This window comes from Hylobates moloch, unplaced genomic scaffold (assembly GCF_009828535.3).
Source record: "Hylobates moloch isolate HMO894 unplaced genomic scaffold, HMol_V3 SCAFFOLD_16, whole genome shotgun sequence".
Classification (NCBI taxonomy): domain Eukaryota; kingdom Metazoa; phylum Chordata; class Mammalia; order Primates; family Hylobatidae; genus Hylobates; species Hylobates moloch.
In genome coordinates, this window is record NW_026652291.1 from 30,971,694 (window position 1) to 30,993,901 (window position 22,208).

At 47.8% G+C, this 22,208-nt stretch overlaps 1 protein-coding gene across 1 annotated transcript; it reads right to left on the minus strand.

The window, feature by feature from the left end:
• Positions 1 to 1,242: 1,242 nt before the first annotated feature.
• VRTN (vertebrae development associated) lies at positions 1,243 to 12,765 on the minus strand. Its single transcript, XM_032179667.1, has 2 exons — positions 12,584 to 12,765; positions 1,243 to 4,450 (listed from the first exon to the last, which is right to left on the minus strand). The coding sequence occupies exon 2, from the start codon at positions 4,447 to 4,449 to the stop codon at positions 2,341 to 2,343; it is 2,109 nt and encodes a 702-aa protein (XP_032035558.1). The 5' UTR covers position 4,450; positions 12,584 to 12,765; the 3' UTR covers positions 1,243 to 2,340.
• Positions 12,766 to 22,208: the final 9,443 nt, after the last annotated feature.

Sequence of the window (22,208 nt, forward strand, 5' to 3'; positions counted from 1 at the left end):
ATAATACCACCTACACGGGTGGCTGAGGCATGAGAATTGCTTGAACTCAGGAGGTGGAGGATGCAGTGAGCTGAGATGGTGCCACTGCATTCCACCCTAGGTGAGAGACTCTGACTCAAAAAATAAATAAAAATAATGGGTTGCAGCACTTTGGGAGGCTGAGGCGGGTGAATCATGAGATCAGGAGTTCAAGACTAGCCTGGCCAAGATGGTGAAACCCCATCTCTACCACAAATTAGCCAGGCGTCGTGGCAGGTGCCTGTAATCCCAGCTACTTGGGAGGCTGAGGCAGAGAATTGCTTGAACCTGGGAGGTGGAGGTTGCAGTGAGCCGAGATCACATCACTGCACTCCAGCCTAGGCAACAGAGTGAGACTCAGTCTCAAAAAATCATAAAAATAATGGGTTGTATAGGGCTATAGGGGCAAGAGTGGAGGCACAGAAGCAGGGAGATGGGGTAGGAAGCTGTGATGTGGGCCAGGAGAGACAATGGCAGCAGAGTGGAGAGAGAGTTCTGGGTATCATTTGGAGACAGCGTCAATAGGACTTGCTGATGAATTGGATGTGGGGTGAATAAAAAGCAGAGGCAAGAATGACTCCCCAGGAGCACAAGGATGCCAGCCACTGCAGGAAACCTTGACAGAAGGAAAAGGGCCAAAGGGAACTTCTTCCCTAATGATTCCTCCCTCACCAAACAGGCAAAGGCCTGGGCTTAAAGCTCCCATTACATCCCTGCTGCTGCTCATTACAGCAGGCTGCCCTCACCCTTGTCCCACCAGACAGAGGGAGCATGCAAATTAGCCACTTTAAGGCTGTGTCCTTATCTGTGACTGGGCCTACCTGCCTGAGCACATTGCAAGGACTAAATAGAATGCCTGGCACAGACTTGACTCCAGGTGCCGGCCTGGCCTCCATGGCCCAGGGCCAGCCTCACAGTGGGCCCCTGTCGAGCCAACCTGTGGTGGCAGCAGCCCCTTCCCCACCTGGGAATGCCAGGTTTCTCCCATGGGAGGGAGGGCATTTCCAGGTAGCCAGAGCCCCCACCCTTCAGCTGGAAAAGCACCCAAGGTCACTTCTAGATCCAATTCAGAGTCCCCAGAATAACTCTTTTCATCCCCCAAGCCCTAGACCTGAGTGTGTCCCATCAGGAGAGAGAGAAGGTCACTCTTGTCCCCTTAAACCAAAGGGGAACATGGGAATGGGCAATCACATCCTGGCAAAACAAATACCAGAGACCAAGCACTGTGGGCACTGCATCACTTTATTTCTTTGGTTTTCAAACTTTACTCTCGAACAAGGCAAATTCAGTCTGCCACCTGACTGGCCGTTTTGTGATCCCTCACTGAAGATGGGCCTCCAGCTCCGAGGAGACGCTCAGCAGAAAGATGGAATCCCCAACAGACAGCCAGGCTGGCCGAGGACTACAGGGTCCCAGAAGGTGGATGAAGCACCCACAAGCAAAGACTCTGGGCCATAACCCCCAAACAGAGCCTGCATCTCCTCACAGCCTTGCCCCACCTGGTACCACACTCCTTGCAGGGGAAAGGCCAGCCCCTCAGTGATCTCCGGTGCCTCAATGCCATCCCTTAGAGGCCAGCTGTGGTTCTTCCTATACATCCCTGCTGCTGCTCATGCTGACCTGGCACCTTCTCCCTTGAGGATGCCAGGCACAAGCTGCTAATCAGTTCCACATTTGATTTTTTTTTTTTTTTTCTAAGAGATGGGGTCTCACTACATTGCCCAAGCTGGTCTCTAACTCCTAGCCTCAAGTCATCCTCCTGCCTTGGCCTCACAAAGTGCTAGGATTACAGGCATAAGCCACCACACCTGGCCCCCATATTCAAGCCTAATGTTCCTTTGGGAAACAACTGAGTAAAGAGGATGCCAACCCCCGAAAGAAACTGAAGATAACGTTCTGCCCAGTGGGACCGATGATCATGCTATAATGCTCCTTTTGTCCCCAGGAAAAGCTGAAAGCAGCTCTAGCTAACCAACCCCCCTCTAAACCCCCTGACATACATACGGCTTCCAACTCCAGCAAGGGGGCCAGCCAACCCACTCAAATCAAAACCAAAAACTAAATAATAACAGTAAAAATATGACCAGCAAACAACCAAAGAGGATATCTCTGGTCCCACAGCTTCCTACGGGAGACCAGATGGCTGATTTCTGGCACTCTCTGTCCTGGAGCCAGAAAATAACACAAATATACCCTTGGACTTAGGGTAGACACTGTGGGACCCAGAGCAAAGGACATCCTGGCCAAGCCTGGGGTCAGCTAAGGTCCCTGACCCTCTCCAAACTGGTCCCCCTTCCTCCCAGCCCCTTTTGTACCTCCCTGTCAGCCATCTACCAGGGTGAGGCCGTCATAGAGGGCTCGCTTCCACATGTAGTATGTGGAGCGGGCAGTGAGGGGAAAGAGGGCGCTGAACTCCTTGTAGGAGGGGAAGCTCTTGGACTGGAAGCGCTTCTGCAAGAACAGCTTGGCCTGGGCCTTGAACTTCGTGGTAGCGATCATGTCCATCACCAGCATCCGGCCATCCCTGCCACCCGCTGCTGCCACCACAGGTTGGCTCAGCAGGGGCCCACTGTGGGCCTGGCCCTGGGCTGTGGACCCCTCTTGCAGGGCCCCCTCTCTGGAAGGCCCTCCCTCTACATCTTCTGAAGAAGCCCCCACAGGTGGAGCCATCACAGCTGTCACATCCCTGCCAGCCTCCTTCTCCTGCTTCTCCTCAGCCTCCTGCCCCCCAAGGCCCAAAGTGGGGGCCAGCACCTGGAGTTTGGACAGGCCTCTGGGCCAACCCCGAGCAAGACTCTTCCAGACCCAAAAGGCAGAAGGTGACAGGCTGGGGTAGCGAAGGCGGAAGCGGCAGAAAGGGAGATGCCCACTCAGCACCTGCCTCCGGGCAGCCCTGCGCAGACGCCTCTGCCAACGGGACAGGGGCATCCTTAGTGGCAGGAGCTCCCGGGGGGCGGGAGTCTCCTCACCCGTGGCTTTCCCTGCCCCCTCTTCCACCTCACTCTTCCAAGGAATTACAGCCCCTTCCCCGACAGATGCTGGCTGGGGAGTCCCGGCAGCAGAGAGGGCTGGTGCCGGCTTGAAGCTGGGGTTCCTCCGGAGGGCCTTTCGCCGCCAATTGTAATAGGTGGACCGTGAGATGCCAGGGAACCTGCGTTTGAAGCAGCGATAGGGTACCAGTGTGTTCAGAGAGATGCAATGCTCCAGGTACAACTTGGCCCGCTGCATTAAGACCATTCCAGGGCTTGACACCGCCAGTGCGGAGCACTCCAGCTCCTCCTCAGCCACCTGCTCCTCCGGCAGCTTCTCTAGCTCCTCTATGCCCAGCACCTCCTTGGGGGGCAGGGCTGGGCAGGTGCCAGAGCCCAGCAGCTCATGCTTCCAGGCATAGTAGGTTGAGCGGGAGATCTCGGGGAACCGCTGGAGGAACTGCTGAAGAGGCACGACGCCCCCCCGGTGGAAGGTGTCCTGCAGGAAGTGCTTGGCGGAGAAGCGGGCAGCAACCTTCTGCCGGTGCTCCTGGGACTGCCGCCGCCAGCGGTAGAAGGTGCTCTTGGTGACGCTGTAGCGCTCACAGAGGTGAGAGTAGCTGAGGCCAGGTTCACGGTTGAGCAGCTCCAGGGTCTTGGCCGGCGATGACAGTGGGGCCAGGGCTGGAAGAGCTGGGGCCACACCAGGGGCACCTTCAGCCTCCACCTCTTCCAGCCCCACCACAGGGGCAAAGTACTGGTGGCGGAAGAAGTGGCTGGTGAGGGGCTGGCCAGCCCACATGATGTGCAGTGTGGAAGGCACGTGGTCGCAGCGGCGGGGCCGGATGACACGGTTGAAGTAGGGCCGGATCTTGAGGTTACGCATGGGGTAGATGGAGTAGATGTTCCGCTGGAGGACAGAGGCGAGAGCATACAAGTGCCACACGTTGGAGAAGCTGCTGGGGAAACAGGAGGCCTTGACGTCAGCATCGAAGATGGCCTCCAGCGTGGCGGGGGGCAAGCTGGTCATCTCAGGGGACTCCTCAGAGCACAGGGAGTAGCGCACGGCCTGCAGCATCACTTTGGAGTCGATCATGCCCTGGAGGTAGTAGTGTCGGTGCAGCAGCATCTCTACCACCGTGCGGGCCCGCAGCTCCAGGCTGAGGCCTGCGTCACCCCACAGCAGCATGCTGGCCGCCTCGAACAGCAGGCTGCCCTCCCCCTTGCACACCAGCGGCAGCATGTTCCGTGGAGCATCCTCCGGATACAGGCTCAGGGCCACCGAGTCCACTTCCAGCACCTGGAGGCCAGGGCCTCCCTCCCGGCAGGTGGGGAGAGTAAAGGAAGACAGGACCTGCTTGGCCTCCAGGGCAGCACCTACGAGACCCTCCAGGCCTTCACACTCCACTGCCTCCTGCAGCTCCTGCAGCACCTTCTGCACCAGCTGGTTCCGAGAAGTCATCCTGCCAGGGAAAAAGATAAAGGGGCAGTAGTCAGGTCGAAGTGCCCAGATGATGACTAGCAAAGATGCCCTGTCCACTCCTGCACTTTCTCCCAAAAGGTAATGTCTATCTGCTCCCATCCTCCCAGAACAGATGGGATTAGTTCATCACTGAATGGTACTGAGGAAAAGTGTGGTCTCTGGAACTTGGCTTTGAATCCTGGCTCTGACATAAGCTTGGTCACCTTGAATCACTTAACCTCTCTATGCTTCTGTTCATTTTCTATAAAATGGGAATGGTGTTTTAAAATCTGCTTTATAGGCCAGGCACGGTGGCTCATGCTAGATTACACCTGTAATCCTAGCACTTTGGGAGGCTGAGGCAGGTGAATCACTTGAGGTCAGGATTTCGAGACCAGCCTGGCCAACATGGTGAAACCCCATCTCTACTAAAAACACAAAAATTTGCCAGGCATAGTGGCAGGAGCCTGTAATCCCAACTACTCTGGAGGCTAGGGCAGAAGAATCACTTAAACCCAGGAGGCAGAGGTTGCAGCGAGCTGAGATAAAGCTACTGCACTCCAGCCTGGGCAACAAAGTGAGACTGTCTCCAAAAGGGAAAAAAAAAATTAATAAAATATGCTTGAGTTGTTCTGGGCATAAATGAGACAATAAAGAGATATCGGCTGGGTGTGGTGGCTCATGCCTGTAATCTTAGCACTTTGGGAGGCTGAGGTGGGTGGACTGCTTGAGTCCAGGAGTTCGAGACCAGCCTGAGCAACATGGCAAAACCCCATCTCTACAAAAAATACAAAAATTAGCTGGGCACGGTGGCATGTGCCTATAGTCCCGGCTACTTGGGAGGCTGAGACAGGAGGATCATCTGACCCTGGGAACCTGAGGCTGCAGTGAGTGAGCAATGCTTGCACCACTGCACTCCAGCCTGGGTGACAGGAGTGAGACTCTATCTCAAAAAAAAAAAAAAAAAAAATAGAGGCCAGGTGCGGTGGCTCAGGCACTTTGGGAGGCTGAGGCAGGCAGATGACTTAAGGACAGGAGTTTGCGGCCAGCCTGGCCAACATGATGAAACCCCATTGCTACTAAAAATACAAAAAAAAAGTTAGCCAGGCATGGTGGAACACGCCTGTAATGTCAGCTACTCAGGAGGCTGAGGCACGGGAATCACTTGAACTTGGGAGGTGGAGGCCGCAGTGAGTAGAGATCATGCCACTGTGCTCCAGCATGGGTGACAGACCGAGACTCTGTCTCAAATAAATAAATATAAATGATGCTATTTTTTTTTTTAAAGAAAACCGTTATCCTTAAGTACATGTCTTTTTCAATACTGGGTGTAATCAAATGGGGCATACTTATAACACGCTTGCTGCAACCCGAGATATGATGAATGTCTCTATTGGATGATTGTTCTGCTTTTCTGATAAATTAGCTCCCTTTAGCATGAGATACAATTTTTACTTGAAAGAAAGTCTAATAGACACTGGTCATTCAGATTTGGATGTATTTGGCAGATATTTTCTCAAAAATGAATGAAGTGAGCCTGTCATTTCGAGGGAAACAACTATTTGCTGCCAATAAAAACTTATGAGCTTCCATCTGAAAATTCCAATTTTTCTGATGAGATCAGTGGTGACAAATTTTTTTTTTGAGACTGAGTCTCATTCTGTCACCCAGGCTGGAGTGCAGTGGCGCAATCTCGACTGGCTGCAACTTCTACCTCCTGGGTTCAAGCGATTTGCCTGCCTCAGCCACCCGAGTAGCTGGGATTACAGGTGCACGCCACCATGCCCAGCTAATTTTTCTATTTTTAGTAGAGACGGGGTTTCACCATGTTGGCCAGGCTGGTCTCAAACTCCTGACCTCAAGTGATCTGCCCGCCTCACCTTCCCAAAGTGCTGAGATTACAGGCGTGAGCCATCACGCCCAGCCCTAATAAATATAATTTTTTATGCCGTATAATGAATTGTCAATTGTTTCCACTAAAGATCTACATCACTCAGTGAACATTTTCCAAATAGCCAATGGGTGCTGTTACAAAGTCATGCACTTGTAGAAGAATCATTCAAAGTATAAAAGAAACCCATGGGGCCGAGTGCGGTGGCTGACGCCTGTAATCCCAGCACTTTGGGAGGCCGACGTGGTCGGATCACGAGCTCAGGAGATCGAGACAATCCTGGCCAACGTGGTGAAACCCCGTCTCTACTAAAAATATAAAAATTAGCTGGGAGTGGCAGCGCATGCCTGTAATCCCGGCTATTCAGGAGGTTGAGGCAGGAGAATTGCTTGAACCCGGGAGGCAGAGGCTGCAGTGAGCCAAGATCGCACCACTGCACTCCAGCCTGGGGACAGAGTGAGACTCCATCTCAAAAAAAAAAAAAAAAAAAAAAAAAAAAGACCCATGGATTTTAATATAACAGGGTACAAAAAGTTCATGCACATGGTTTCAAATTCCACATTATAACTAAGCTTTGAGAAGCTATTACTTGTAAAGTTTTGGTATAATATCAAAAAAATCCACTGAAAAAGTGATCAAAATACTCCTCCTTTTTCCATCTATATATCTAGATGAAGTTAGATTTTCTTCAGATGCTTCCATCAAAACAACATATCAAAACAGATTGAATATAGAAACAGATATGAGAAACTACCCATCTTCTTTTAAACCAAATACTATGGAGATACAGAAAAATGTAAAATGTAAAAATGTAGAATAATGTGCTCTCGGACATTATTTAACATTTTTCCAAGTCTCCATAGTATCTGATTTCAAAGAAGATAGGCCGAGGCAGGCAGATCACTTGAGGTCGGGAGTTCAAGACCAGCCTAACATGGTGAAACTCTGTCTCTACTAAAAATACAAAAATCCATCCTGGCTAGCACAGTGAAACCCCGTCTCTACTAAAAATACAAAAAATTAGCCGGGCACGGTGGCAGGCGCCTCTAGTCCCAGCTACTCGGGAGGCTGAGGCAGGAGAATGGCGTGAACCTGGGAGGCGGAGCTTGCAGTGAGCCGAGATCACGCCACTGGGTGACAGAGCGAGACTCCATCTCAAAAAAAAAAAAAAAAAAGGTAGTTTTTTTTGCTCTGGAAATGTCACTTTTCATAAAAATGATTATTTGTTACTGTATAACAGTCTTTTTAAAATTTATTTCTCAGTTTTAATTTTGTATACAATATACATTGGTAGATATAACCTATATAAACAAAAGGTTTTCAGGATCTGCAGACCGTACAGGAGTCCTGAAACCAAAAAGTTTGAGAAGTGCTGCCCCAGAACAAAAACAGCCTTTCAAAGGGGCGGCAACAACCTATTCACTGCACAAAGATCTAATAACTACGATTTACTGAGCATTTACTATTTGCCATGCACTGTCCTAATCCTGACACTAATACTTTAAGTACTACCATTATCCCCAATTTACAGGTGAGGAAACTGAGGCAATTGAAGTTAACCTAATTTGCCCAAAGTCACAATACAAGTTAGTTGAAACCAAACACTTTTTTTCTTTTTTTTTTTTGAGACAGAATCTCACTCTATCACCCAGGCTGGGATACAGTGGCTCATTCCTTGCTCACTACGACCTCCGCCCCCAGGGTTCAAGCGATTCTCCTGCTTCAGCCTTCTGAGTAACTAGGACTGTAGGCACATGCCACCACGCCCAGCTTATTTTGTAGAGATGGGATTTCACCATGTCCACCAGGGTGGTCTCATGGTCTCAAACTCCTGACCTCAGGTGATCCACCCACCTTGGCCTCCCAAAGTGCTGGGATTACAGGCCTGAGCCACCATGCCTGGCCCCAAATGCTCTTTAGGGTCCGTAATTCATCTCCTGTTTAAACCATTAACCACCTTTTAACACAAAACTAATCATCTCCATTACTGGTATGTTTTTATTGTTCAGTTGCAAAGCAGAGTGGTTTTCCTTCACAGACACTTTTTACATTAGGAGAGGGACCATTATCCTTTCTGGTTTCTCAGATCATGTTCTCAAATTAAACTTGTTCTCAGAGTTCAATGAATTGCTTTAGATGAGCCTTAGGTTTAAAAACAGTGTTTGGGTATATACATTTTTCAGCTCATCAAACTGTACGCTTAAGGCCAGGTGTGGTGGCACACGCCTATAATCCCGGCACTTCGGGAGGCTGAGGCAGGAAGATCACTTGAGCATAGTTCGAGGTTACAGTGAGCTATGATCACGCCACTGGACTTCAGCCTGAGCAACAGAGGAGACTGTCCCCAAAAAGCAAAACAAAACAAAAAAGCTACATCTGAAAAGAGTGGATGAATGCACATTGTAATTTAGTAAAAATTTTTTAAAAAATTAAAAGTAGGGCTGGGGCGCAGCGGCTCACGCCTGTAATCCCAGCACTTTGGGAGGTCAAGGCAGGTGGATCACGAGATCAGGAGTTCAAGACCAGCCTGGCCAAGATGGTGAAACCCCGTCTCTACTAAAAATACAAAAATTAGCCGGACGCAGTGGCAGGTGCCTGTTATCCCAGCTACTCAGGAGGCCGAGGCAGAAGAATTGGCTGAACCTGGGCAGCAGAGGTTGCAGTGAGCCGAGATCACCCACTGCACTCCAGCCTGGGTGACAGAGTGAGACTCCGTCTCAAAAATAAAAAATAACAAATAAAAATTAAAAGTACTGAGGCTGGGCGTGGTGGTGGCTCAGGCCTGTAATCCCAGCACTTTGGGAGGAGGAGGCAGGCGGATCACGAGGTCAAGAGATCAAGACCATCCTGGACAACATGTTGAAACCCTGTGTCTACTAAAAATACAAAAAAAAAAAAAAATTAGCTGGGCATGGTGGCCCGCGCCTGTAGTCCCAGCTACTCAGGAGGCTGAGGCAGGAGAATCACTTGAACCCAAGAGACGGAGGTTGCAGTGAGCCAAGATCACAACACTGTACTCTAGCCTGGCAACAGAGCGAGACTCCGTCTCAAAAAAAAAGTACTGAGGGAACACCCACCAGAATTTTACTTGATAACCAAAGAAGGAACGTCGTTTAAAAACTGGTAATCAGCCCAAGTGTGGTGGCTCATGCCTGTAATCCCAGAACTTTGGGAGGCTGAAGTGGGCGGATAGCTTGAGCCCTAGGAGTTAGAGACCAGCCTGGACAACATAACAACCCCACCTCTACGAAAAAAAAAATTAGCCTGGCATAGTAGCGTGTGCCTGTAGTCCCAGCTACTCAGGAGGCTGAGGTGGATAACCTGAGCCTCAGGGGGCTGAGATTACACCACTGCACTCCAGCCCGAGTGTCAGAGTGAGACTGTCTTAAAAAAAAAGACACCTGGTAATCAGAATCACCTTTGGATAAAATTTCTAGGCTGTAGATTTCTTTAAAATGTGTATATTATAACAAATCTGGTATAACTTCTCACCATACTTCTATTTGTACCATATCATTTAACTCTAGAAGTTGGCTTTTATTAATCTGTCAACTTTTATGCCTTTTATATTTACTTTAAAAAGAAAACTATTACTTTTCTTTGGATTCAGGAGATAAACCATATCAGTCCTTAGTAAAGACAGCACTTACATTATACAATTTTTAAAAAAGGAACCCTGAAGAACAAACTGGGTACACACAGACAAGCTTTTTCATTTTGGCAGACAATGATGTCAACAAGCAAGACGTTGGGTTTTTGTTTTTCTTGCATGATGTCACTTGTTGAATGCTATTTTACAACTGCATACAAATGAGTGCTCTGCTAGATACTTTGTAAACAAAATTAGGAAAATAGCTACCATTTACTGACTGCTTCCTATGTGCATTTTACTAGGTAATTCAACCAAAATCTCAGAAAAAACAAGAGGGAACAATATATTGAAGCTGTGTGGATGATTTTTTATACCCTTACACGCAATTAGCAATTTCCTGAGCAGAGCATGATGTTCCCTGAAGTGTTAACAAGTATCTGCCAGCTTTTCGCCCTCAAGCATTTGGAGTTCAGGCTTTTCAGAGGTAATTTTGTTTATATGTGGTTCTCACCTTCCTTCCATGTGAACTACAATTCCATCACACCTATACTATCTACAGGATCCCTAGTCCGAGTTCACACCTGGAGGCTCCGGGTTTACATTAAGTAGCTTTCCCAAGACCACACAGCTTTTAAAAGCTACAAAGTCTAAGCAGCCTGACTCTCAAGCTCGCCTTCTAAGCACTATAATTCCATCATCCAAAATTCTCATTATCTAATGGATCCAGAAACTTACGGATTTTTAGGACTTTAAGACAAACCTGGCCATTTTACAGATAAGGAAATTGAGGTCCAGAAAGGTAAAGTCGACTTACCTGAGTTCATGCAGCAGTGTCCAGATACCTTCCAACACAATGTCCAGATATGCCACACTTCCTCTTGCACAGTCCCCACCTGTCCCCACCCTCCTCGTCCCACCCTATCTACTCTTCCCAGGCCCAGTTCCACCCGGCTCCACCCAATTTCATTCCTTTCTCTTCCCCAAAGGGGTAGGAGGTACAAGTATGTGATACCCCACTTCTGGCTTCCTCAAAAGCTTAAGGAAAAGTAGCTCCACACTCACTCCCAACCCACAGATGGATTGGCCCACCAGAGAATAGGGCCATGTGGAAAGGGTAGGGGCTGCACGGGGAAGCCTATCACTCTTAAGTAGATAATTGATGATGGGGTTCAGGTGCAACAGTCTTTTTGGCAATGGCTCTCTTCCTAGAAGTGCAATGCAAAGCAGACAGGCCGGTTGCCAGGTGCATTCAGGGAAGGAAGTGCAAAAAGTGATAGCTAATCTATGGACTTTGCCCAGCTGGCCTGCCCTGGCCCCCACAACTCTTGGAAGCGATCTGAAAAGGTATGAAACCAAGGAGGCAAGGCACACTTGGATTGCACAGGCTCTCCCCTCCTCTTGCCTGAGATTAGAAGGGCGGGGGTAAAGGCAGGACATCCAGAGGCATCCAGCCAGGATCTTAGCTCCAGTAAAGCCAAGGAATGAATGAATGGCCACAGGCTACTCTGCAGGGCACTCACAGCCTCGCCTTCACCAAGATCAGCCTCCCCGCTCTCCCATTCTTTATTTCAAGCATATGGGGTCTCAGAACCCAGGTCTGGCCTCTTGTCCCCTGTGTCTTAAGAGTGAGCCAGGAATCTGGGTGGGCCAAGGGATGGAGGGGCAAGAGATCTGCTGTTATGAGCCTGGCCTGGTCTTTAGAACAAAATCCTTCCCCACCAGCCTCATCCTGGGCTCTAGCTTATCATGGATCCCGTGTTCTCAGCCCTCCCTTTTCTTCCTCTCCATCCCAAAGCAGGCGCTGTGTTCTCTATAGTCAACCCGCGCATGGGCCACCAGGTCTCAGTAAGGCTGTGGGTTTGATTCTCCCCTGGATGGATGGCTCCTCACCCGGCCTTGCTCCGTGCCTCTCTGCCCTGCCCTCCCTGCCCTGGCTACACCAGCCCGACTGCACAGGCTGCACCCTGCCAGGGCCTAAGGGAGCACCAGCCATCTTTGCTCCCTCCCCGGTGGCCCCGGAGGCCCAGCCGGGCAAGGGCAGCTGCCAGGGTTGGCTGGTGGCAGCCAAGCCTTTGGGCTGCGACTTCCCAAGGAAATTCCCACCACCAAGGGTAGTGGCTGCACCTTGGGTCACAGGGGTGGGCCTGAAGCCACCAAGTCAATCCAGCCCAGTTCAGTTGCTCTACTGGACCACGTGTTTGGAAGGGAGGGAGAGTGCAGCCCACAAGGGGAAGCAGCACAGGCTCCTGGTTGCCCCTTAAGGTGCCAGGAGGCAATGAGTGGCAAAAGAGGGAGCTGGCAGGTCCGGGGCTCCAGGGATAAGGGATCCAACCTGAGAAGCTCCGGGAACCTGGGGAGGGACCGAGGCCAGACCATTGTGTAGGGTGGGGAAGGGAGATAGGCAGACGGGTGGGGGTGGGGACAGGGCTGGAGGTGGAGGTGGGGGTGGGGAGAAAGAGAACTTGAAACAATGCGTCCTCTCCCTCTACATACACACCCAGACACACACACACCACAGCATCTTCACGGGGTCACTCCTTGACCTGGGCCCAGTAGGGTCCCGAAATCATCCCTGACCCCGCTGGAGCCTCCAAACTGTACGGGGCACCCCCACCTTTCCTAGTTTTGAGGAAACTCGCTGTTTTACTGACCTGGAGGGTGACCCAGAGCCCTGGGGGCATCCACTTCTCGCTCCACCTTCCAGCCTGGGACATTTAAGTCACCCTGTGGGGAAAGGCCTTCTCAGGCAGCGTCCCCAGCCGAGCTCGTCTCACTCCAGAACCAGTTTCATATCTGTAGAGGACCATTGAGCATGGACCGTCTACAGCCAACTGGCCGGTGGGGAAGCGGCTTAAGCCACTCCCCCCAGGAAATCGCCCACCCTCAAGTGCTCTGTACCAAGATGAAAGAAGTGCAAATTCGGGGGTCACTTCCAATGGTAAAGTGATAGCAGCTATTGTCATCCACTCTCCCCAGCTGGGGGTGTTAAAGCGCCCTGACCCAGCTCTGAAACAAACCCCAAACTGCCCAGAGAAAAGTTGAAAGAAAGTTGAAGGATTTCCAAAGAGTTTGGGGGGAGGGGAGGAGAAGGTTCAGATCGAAAGACCTAGGGGAAGAAAGTCTGTGGCCAGGCTTGCAGAGGAGGTGGAAGAGAGCAAAGCTGAGACCCAGAAACTAGCTATGGATGATAGCTTAAGAGAAATACCTTGAGGCTCTCTGAACCCTCAAAATGCATCTCTTTGTGAGGCAGCTCTCACCAACCCCGGTCCTGTAAGACAGGCAGAACCAGGCCGACTGGAGAGCTACTCACTGCCCCATCATCATGGTGCAGGCTCCCTTCCCATCCAGGAAGGCCCCACTTTCTCTAAAGTCTGCATCTCCACCATTCTCTGAGCATCCCCCAGGCTTGGGGCTCAACACCTCTCATTCCCAAAGCAAGCCTGGGCCAGAGCTGCATCTGTTAGGAGCCAGGGGGCCTATCCCAGGGCACCTAACTTACTGAGCCCCACTGAAAGGTGGGGGCACGCAGTACCTGCAGCTTCGGTCCCTCCCCCACAGCTCACCTAGGGCCCAGGGGCCTCAAATAATCCCAGGAGGAACCAGTCCAGCCCCTGCTGATGGGGGAGGTGAATGAAGGCCTCAGGAATACAGCCTTGGTGGCAGCTTCCCCCCAAGGGGCTTTTCAGCCTGGCTTTAACCCTTTGGAGTGCTGTAGCTAACTGCTTTTTCCCAATTCCACCCACCGCTCCTCCGTGCTGTCTTTCCCCTGACAACCACTGTAAAATGCCCTCAAGCATCCATTATGCTCCAGCTCCACTATTACCATTTTCTCCTCTCTCAATCACAGCTCCACACTTATCACCAAAAGCAAAAATCCGTCACTAAACACCCTTTCCCAGGGGCACTGGAAGAAGAGTCGCCACACTTGAACTCAAGTCCAGCTCCTGCATCTTAATCACACCCGCCCCACCCACCATGAATGGCAGTGGCCTGAGGCTGTGGCTTAGCGGGTGTCTTGGACTTGGGTTTGAATGCCAATCCTGCCCCTTACTAGAATGTGGCCTTGGGCAAATTGTTTAACCCCTCCCAGCCTGACTTTGTGGTTAATGGGGTATAACATCTACCCCAGAGAGTCATTGGGTAAATTCCACGAGATGATAAAATTTAAAACATTTAGAACTCTGCTTGGTACAAAGAAAGTGTATTCCAGTTCTCAGCCTTTCCAGTTAATTTGAAATTATTTTTAAATTCTTAATATAAATTTGCTGTATTTTTTAAGTTTTGGAGAATAGTGGTTATCTCATAGGAGATGGAATTACGAAATACCTTTTCTTTCCACACTATGTTTTTTCTGTGCTGTTTGACATTTTATAAAAAACGTCTGCATTACTTGCTATCATTTTAAAAAGCAATGAAGATAATTTAAAAATTTTTAAAAGGCTAATGGAATCTTTCGAAGTGTTTTTAAAAAAGAAAGTAACGAAAAAACAAAAAGGTTTGTTGGCTTTTCCATTACAAAAGTAAGAGTGTTATTTATAGAATAATTGGGAAATTTTTTGAAAGTAAAGTAAAAGGAAGAAAAATTACCTATAATCCTATTGTATAAAGACAGCTATTGTTAACATCTCAGTATATTTTGTTCTAATCCAGTTCTTTTTTCTTAGAATTACACAAGTTAAGCGTTCTCTTTACAAAAGATTGAAATAATACAGAATACAATGGCCAGGCGTGGTAGTGCATGCCTATAGTCCCAGCTACTCGGAAGGCTGGGGCCAGAGGATTGCTTGAGTCCAGAAGGTAGAAGCTGCAGTGAGCTATGATGGCACCGTTGCACCACTACACTCCAGCCTGGCTGACAGAGGGAGATCCTGTCTCAAAAAAAGAAAAAAAAAGAGTAGGTAAGCAAGTCCTTTTTCCATACCCAACACATTCCCCTATACTATACTATTCTCACTATACCTAACACATTCCCCTCACTATACCTAACACATTCCCCTCACTATACCTAACACATTCCCCTCACTATACCCAACACATTCCCCTCACTATACCTGCCAGTCCTTTTGCTGTGCATTTTCATCTTTTTTTTCTTTTCTTTTCTTTTTTTGACACAGGGTTTCACTCTGTTGCTGCTGGGGTGAGATGGTGGGATCATAGCTCATTGCAGCCTCAAACTCTGAGCTCAAGTGATCCTGCCACCTCAGCCTCCCGAGGAGCTGGGACAACAGGCACATGCCATCACACCCAGATAATATATATATATATATATATATATATATTATTTTATTTTATTTTATTTTATTTTATTTATTTTTTTTTTATTTTTGTAGAAACAGGGTCTCCCTATGTTGCCCAGACTGGTCTCGAACTCCTGGGCTCAAATCCTCTTGCCTTAGCCTCCCAAGGTGCTAGGATTACAGGTGCAAGCCACCGTGCCCAGCCCATCTTTTTATGTGCATATATACGTGTTTATTTTTCTAGTTTCTCTGTGGGTATTTTCTTTGCTTTTCTTTTTTCTTTTTTTTTTTGGAGATGGAGTCTTGCTCTTGTTGCCCAGGCTGGAATGCAGTGGCACAATCTCGGCTCACCTCAACCTCCAACTCCCAGGTTCAAGCAATTCTCCTGCCTCAGCCTCCCGAGTAGCTGGGATTACAGGCCCCTGCCACTACGCCCAGCTAATTTTTGTATTTTTAGTAGAGACAGGGTTTCGCCATGTTGGCCAGGGTGGTCTCGAACTCCTGACCACAGGTGATCCACACGCTTCGGCCTCCCAAAGTGCTGGGATTACAGGTGTGATCGACCGTGCCTGGCCAAGTATATTTTTGTTTTATGTTAAGCAATTTTAAAAACATTTTTGACTAAATAATGATAGGCAGGGTGCAGACTGGGTATTTCACCAACATGGTGAAACCTTGTCTCTACTAGAAATATAAAAATTAGCTGGGCATGGTGGCGGGTGCCCATAATCCCAGCTACTCGGGAGGCTGAGGCAGGAGAATTGCTTGTACCTGGGAGACAGAGGTTGCAGTGAGCTGAGATTGTGCCACCGCACTCCAACCTGGGAGACAGAGTGAAACTCCATGTCAAAAAAAAAAAAAAAAATAGGCAGGGTACAGTGGCTCATGTCTGTAATCCCAGCACTTTGGGAGGCCAAGGCAGAAGGATCAGTTGAGCCCAGGAGTTCGAGACCAGCCTGGGCAAACACACCAAGCTCCCATCTCTACAAAAATTTAAAAATTAGCCAGGCATGGTTGTATGCACCTGTGATCCTAGTTACTCAGAGGCTGAGGCAGGAGGATCAATAAACCCAGGAGGTGAAGGCTGCAGTGAGCCAAGATTGTGCCACTGCACTTCAGCTTGAGCAACAGAGCAAGACTCTGTCTCAAAAAAAAAATGAAAAATAAAAATAAAAATTTTACAAAAAGATCAGAATTCAAATTTCAGCTCTATTCTCTACCTACAGTTTCTCTCTCCAGAAGCAGCCGATATTGTTTCTAGTGCATCACTCCAGAGATGGGTTATGTATAAACAAGCAAGTATCAGAGAGAAAGCTTTTTTCCTTTCTTTAAAGCACAAATGGTAGTCTACTATACACTCTTATGCACCTTGCTTTTTTCACTTTATTTTTTTATCCAGAGCCACTACTGTCCAATGAAATTTAAAGAGGGTTACACACATATTTTTACATTTTTCTTTTTTTCCTTTTTTTTTTTTTTTAGACAGGGTCTCTGTCTGTTGCCCAGGCTGGAGTGCAGTGTGGTGATCTCAGCTCACTGCAACCTCTGCCTCCCAGGTTCAAGTGATTCTCCTGCCTCAGCCTCCTGAGTAGCTGGGATTACAGGTGCCCACCATCACGCCCCTGCTAATCTTTTTGTATTTTTAGTAGAGACAGGGTTTTACCATGTGGCCAGGCTGGTTTCGAACTCCTGACCTCAAGTGATCCGCCCACCTCAGCCTTCCAAAGTGCTAGCATTACAGGTGTAAGCCACCACGCCCAGCCACTTTTGCATTTTCTAGTGAACACTTTTTTTTTTTTTTTTGAGATAGTCTTGCTCTGTCACCCAGGCTGGAGTACACTGGCATGATCACGGCTCACTGCAGCCTTGACCTTGATCAAGCAATCCTCCCACCTCAGCTTCTCCAACTGGCTGGGACCATAGCTGGGCACCACCACACCTGGCTAATTTTTTTTTTATTATTTTTTGTAGAAAGCAGAGTCTTGCTATGCTGTCCAGGCTGGTTTTGAACTCCTGGGTTCAAGTGATCCTCCCCGTTTGGCCTCCCCAAATGCTAGGATTATAGGCATGAGCTACCATGCCCAGCCAGTAAACACATTTTTTAAAGTTAAAAGGAGGCCAGGCGTGGTGGCTCACACCTGCAATCCCAGCACTTTGGGAGGCTGAGGTGGGTGGATTACTTGAGGTCAGGAGTTCGAGACCAGCCTGGCCAACATGGTGAAACCCCCGCATCTACAAAAATACAAAAAAATAAGCTGGGTGTGGTGGTGCACACCTGTAATCCCAGCTACCCGGGAGGCTGAGACAGGAGAATCACTTGAACCCAGGAGGCAGAGGTTGCAGTGAGCCGAGATCATGCCATTGCACTCCAGCCTAAGTGACAGAGCGAGACTTCATCTCAAAAAAAAAAAAAAAAAGTTATAAGGAAAAGGTGAAGTTAGTGCGTGTTTGTTTTTGAGACAGTGTCTTACTCTATCATCCAGGCTGGAGTGCAGTGGCTTTAACACAGTTCACTGCAGCCTCGACTTCTGGGGCTTAAGTGATCCTCCTTCCTCAGCCTCCTGGGTAGCTGGGACTACAAGGTGTACACCACCTTGCCTGGCTAATTTTTTTATTTTTTCTAGAGACGAGATCTTCCTATATTGCCGAGGCTAGTCTCAAACTCCTGGATTTACGTGATCCTCCTGCCTCGGCCTCCCAAAGTGCTGGAATTACAAACATGAGCCCAGGTACTGGCAATGAATTAACAATACATTTTATTTAAAATGAAATACCATTTTGACAGGAAATCAACATCAAAATATCATTTTGCCAGGCACAGTGGCTCACGCCTGTAATTCCCACACTTTGGGAGGCTGAGGCAGGTGGATCACCTCAGGTTAGGAGTTCAAGACCAGCCTGGCCAACATAGTGAAACCCTGTCTCTACTAACAAAACAAAATTAGCCAGGCATGGTGTCACGCACCTATAATCCCGGCTACTCAGGAGGCTGAGGCAGGAGAATCACTTGAACCCGGGAGGTGGAGGTTGCAGTGAGCCGAGATCACACCATTGCACTTCAGCCTAGGCAAAAAAAGCGAAACTCCATCTCAAAAAAAAAAAAAAAATCATTTTGACAGAAATAAAAAATTATTGGCCAGGTGCTGTGGCTCACACCTGTAATCCCAACACTTTGGGAGGCCAAGGCGGGTGGATCAGGAGGTCAGGAGATTGAGACCATCCTGGCTAACACAGCGAAACCCCATCTCTAATAAAAAAAAAAAAAAAATACAGGCTGGGTGCGGTGGCTCATACCTGTAATCCCAGCACTTTGGGAGGCCGAGGCAGGTGGATCACAAGGTCAGGAGATCGAGACCATCCTGGCTAACATGGTGAAACCTCGTCTCTACTAAGAATATTTAAAAAAAAAAAAATTGGCCAGGCATGGTGGCAGGCACCTGTAGTCCCAGCTACTCAGGAGGCTGAGGCAGAAGAATGGCGTGAACTCAGGAGGCAGAGCTTGCAGTGAGCCGAGATCGCGCCACTACACTCCAGCCTAGATGAGAGAGCGAGACTCCATCTCAAAAAAAAAAAAAAAAATTAGCCGGACGTGGTGACAGGCCCCTGTAGTCCCAGCTACTTAGGAGGCTAAGGCAGGAGAATTGCTTGAACCTGGGAGGAGGAGGTTGCAGTGAGCCAAGATCATGCCACTGTACTCCAGCCTGGTGACAGAGTGAGACTCCGTCTTAAAAAAAAAAAAAAAATTAATGCAGTGTATGTTTTACATTCCTTTTTTGTACCAAGTCTTCAAAATCTGGTGGTATTTTACATTTAAAGCACATCTCAATTGGGATTAGCCACATTTCAAATACTCCACAGCCACATGTGGCTGGTAGCTTCTATTTTAACTGAGATAGCATGAACTCCATTTAATGCATGGGCGTGATTTATGGATCCAATCTTCTACTGATGAACATTAAGCTCATTTCCATCTTTGCTGATTAAACCATGCTACAGTGGGTAAGCTTGTACATGCATAATTTTCCACATGTACAAGTATAGCTGTACCTTCAAATTGTATAGTAATTTGTATAGATCTTGCAAATTTCCCTACTTAGAAGTTGTACCAGGCCAGCCAGGCACGGTGGCTCACGCCTGTAATCCCAGCACTTTGGGAGGCTGAGGCGGATGGATCACCAAGGTCAGGAGTTTGAGACCAGCCTGGCCAACATGGTGAAACCCTGTCTCTACTAACATTACAAAACTTGGCTGAGTATGGTGGCATGTGCCTGTAATCCCAGCTACTCGGGAGATTGAGGCAGGAGAATTGCTTGAACCTGGAAGGTAGAGTTTGCAGTTAGCCAAGGTCGCACCACTGCACTCCAACCTGGCTACAGAGCAAGACTCTGTCTCAAAAAAAAAAAAAAAAATTGTATTAATGTACTTTCCCAAAAACAGTATGAGAGTACAATTTCTCCACCCTGCCAGTATAATATGTTATCAGAAAAAGTGTTTTATAATCTTTGCCAATCTAATAGGTGAAAAATTATTCCCTCAGTATAGTTTTTTTGTTATATTTCTCAGCCTAGTTTTAATTTACTTTTTAAAATTATGATAAAAGAGCATTTTTCATATATGTAAGAGCCTTTTAGAATGGCATGGTGGCTCACACCTGTAATCCTAGAACTTTGGGAGGTTGAGGCACGAGGACTTGAGCCCAGGAGTTCAACACCAGCTTGAGCAACACAGTGAGACCTTGTCTCCACAAAAGTAAAAAAGAAAAAATTAGCCCTGTGTGGTGGCATGCACCTGTAGTCCCAACTACTTGGGAGGCTGAGGAGTTCAAGGTTGTAGTGAGCTGTGATCACACCACTGCAATCCAGTCTGGGTGACAGAATGAGACCCTGTCTCAAAGAAAAAAAAAAAGCCATTTATGTTTTTTTCCTTTGAATATCCTTTGCTCATTTTGCTATTGGATTATAGCCCTTTTTCTTATCGATTTGTCAGAGCTTTGTACAGTATGTATATGTGTGTATACATGTACACATATATGCACACACATACACATATATATTCACATGTGTATGTGCGCATATGCATACACACACGAATACATATATACACATATGTATATACACATACATATATAGTTTTATTTTGCACAAGCCCTCAGAAATAAATGTAGGATATATTAAGACAGTCCTTGGTTGATGACCAGAATTAGAAATATTTTTTCTGAATTTGTGGTTCCTAGTTGGACTTTGAACCACAGGCCAAACAGATACGGTACAAATCTGTCTTGTCTTTTTTTTTTTTTTTTTTTTTTTCTGTAGCAGGGTCTTGCTCTGTCACCCAGGCTGGAATGCAGTAGTGTAATCGCAGCTCATTGCAGCCTCGAACTCCTGAGTTCAAGGGATTCTTCTGCCTCTGCCTCCTGAGGAGCAGGAGCATACCATACCCAGGCTGATCGCAAACTCCTGGACTGACATATCTGTCTTTTCTTTAATGGATTTGGGATTTGGTAAATTTTAATTTACTTTTATTTAAATTGTCAAGATGAGATGTCACAAAATTAAGGGCCTGGTTATTAAGGTGTTCAAACACCAAAATCCCAGTTTCCCAGCTATAACTAAACCAGCTTCGACAAGTAGACATCTTTAGTTAATATATACCTTGCTTTGAACAAAATTCAGATTTCAGAAGCAGAGTAGTTGGGGGTAATCCTTCACTTATAAAGAGATATGCGGCCAGGTGTGGTGGCTCACGCCTGTAATCCCAGCACTTTGGGAGGCCAAGGCATGTAGATCACCTGAGGTCAGGAGTTCGAGACCAGCCTGGCCAATATGGTGAAAGCCCATCTCTACTAAAAATACAAAAACTAGCTGGGCATGGCGCTGGGCGCCTGTAATCCCAGCTACTCTGGAGGCTGAGGCAGGAGAATCGCTTGAACCCGGGAAACGGAGGTTGCAGTGAGCCAAGAAGGTGCCGTTGCACTCCAGCCTGGGTGACGAGAGCAAAACTCTGTCTCAAAATAAATAAATAAAGAGACATGCAATAGAAAAGCTTCCTTTAAATAATGAGAGAAGTAATTAACCATGTTTATGTTTAAATTTACAGCTTTCCAGGGGTCGTGTAAGTGGTGGTTCACCTGAACTTGCATCAGCTACTAAAAGCAAGTCCTATGTTGAGTAGGACATTGATTGGGTGGTGAAAAGTCTAAATTTCAGAGTATGATAGGGTCAGTATTCCAGCTCTGCCCTGTGGGACATGGAGTAAATTACCTGGCCTCCCCAGATCTAATTTCTCACTTAGAAAATCATGGTAACAACCCCAGAGAGGTTGCTGTGAGGATTAAATGGAAAAACTGTGAAATTCTCGGCACAGGTCTAATAATGAAATGCTCAGGAAATAGTGCTGCTATTCAGTTATTCTCTTCCCTACTCACCTTCTTTCTACAGAGATTTAAAGAATTCATCCATCTGTCCCATCAATTAATTCATTCACTCAATGACTTGTTAAATAATTTGTTATTTCAGCTGGGCACGGTGGCTCACGCCTGTAATCCCAGCACTCTGGGAGGCCGAGGCGGCGGATCACAGGGTCAGGAGATCAAGACCATCCTGGCCAACACGGTGAAACCCTGTCTCTACTAAAAATACAAAAATTAGCCGGGAGTGGCTGTGCGTACCTGTACTCCCAGCTACTCAGGAGGCTGAGGCAGGAGAATTGCTTGAACCCAGGAGGCAGAGGCTACAGTGAGCTGAGATCACGCCACTGCGCTCCAGCCTGGGCGACAGAGCGAGACTCTGTCTCAAAAAATAAAAATAAAAATAAATTGTTATTTCATATAAGTCATCATTCATTCAATCATTTATTTATCCACTTGTGCATTTATTCATACATTCAGTCATTCATTCAACAGATATTTGAGCTCTTAATATGTGCCAGGTTCCAGGCTAGCCCCAGGAATACAATGATGTCTACAGACTGAACTCTAGACTTTAGAGTGTGAGAAACTCAAAAGGCTTCTCATTGGCCGGGTATGGTGGCTCACGCCTGT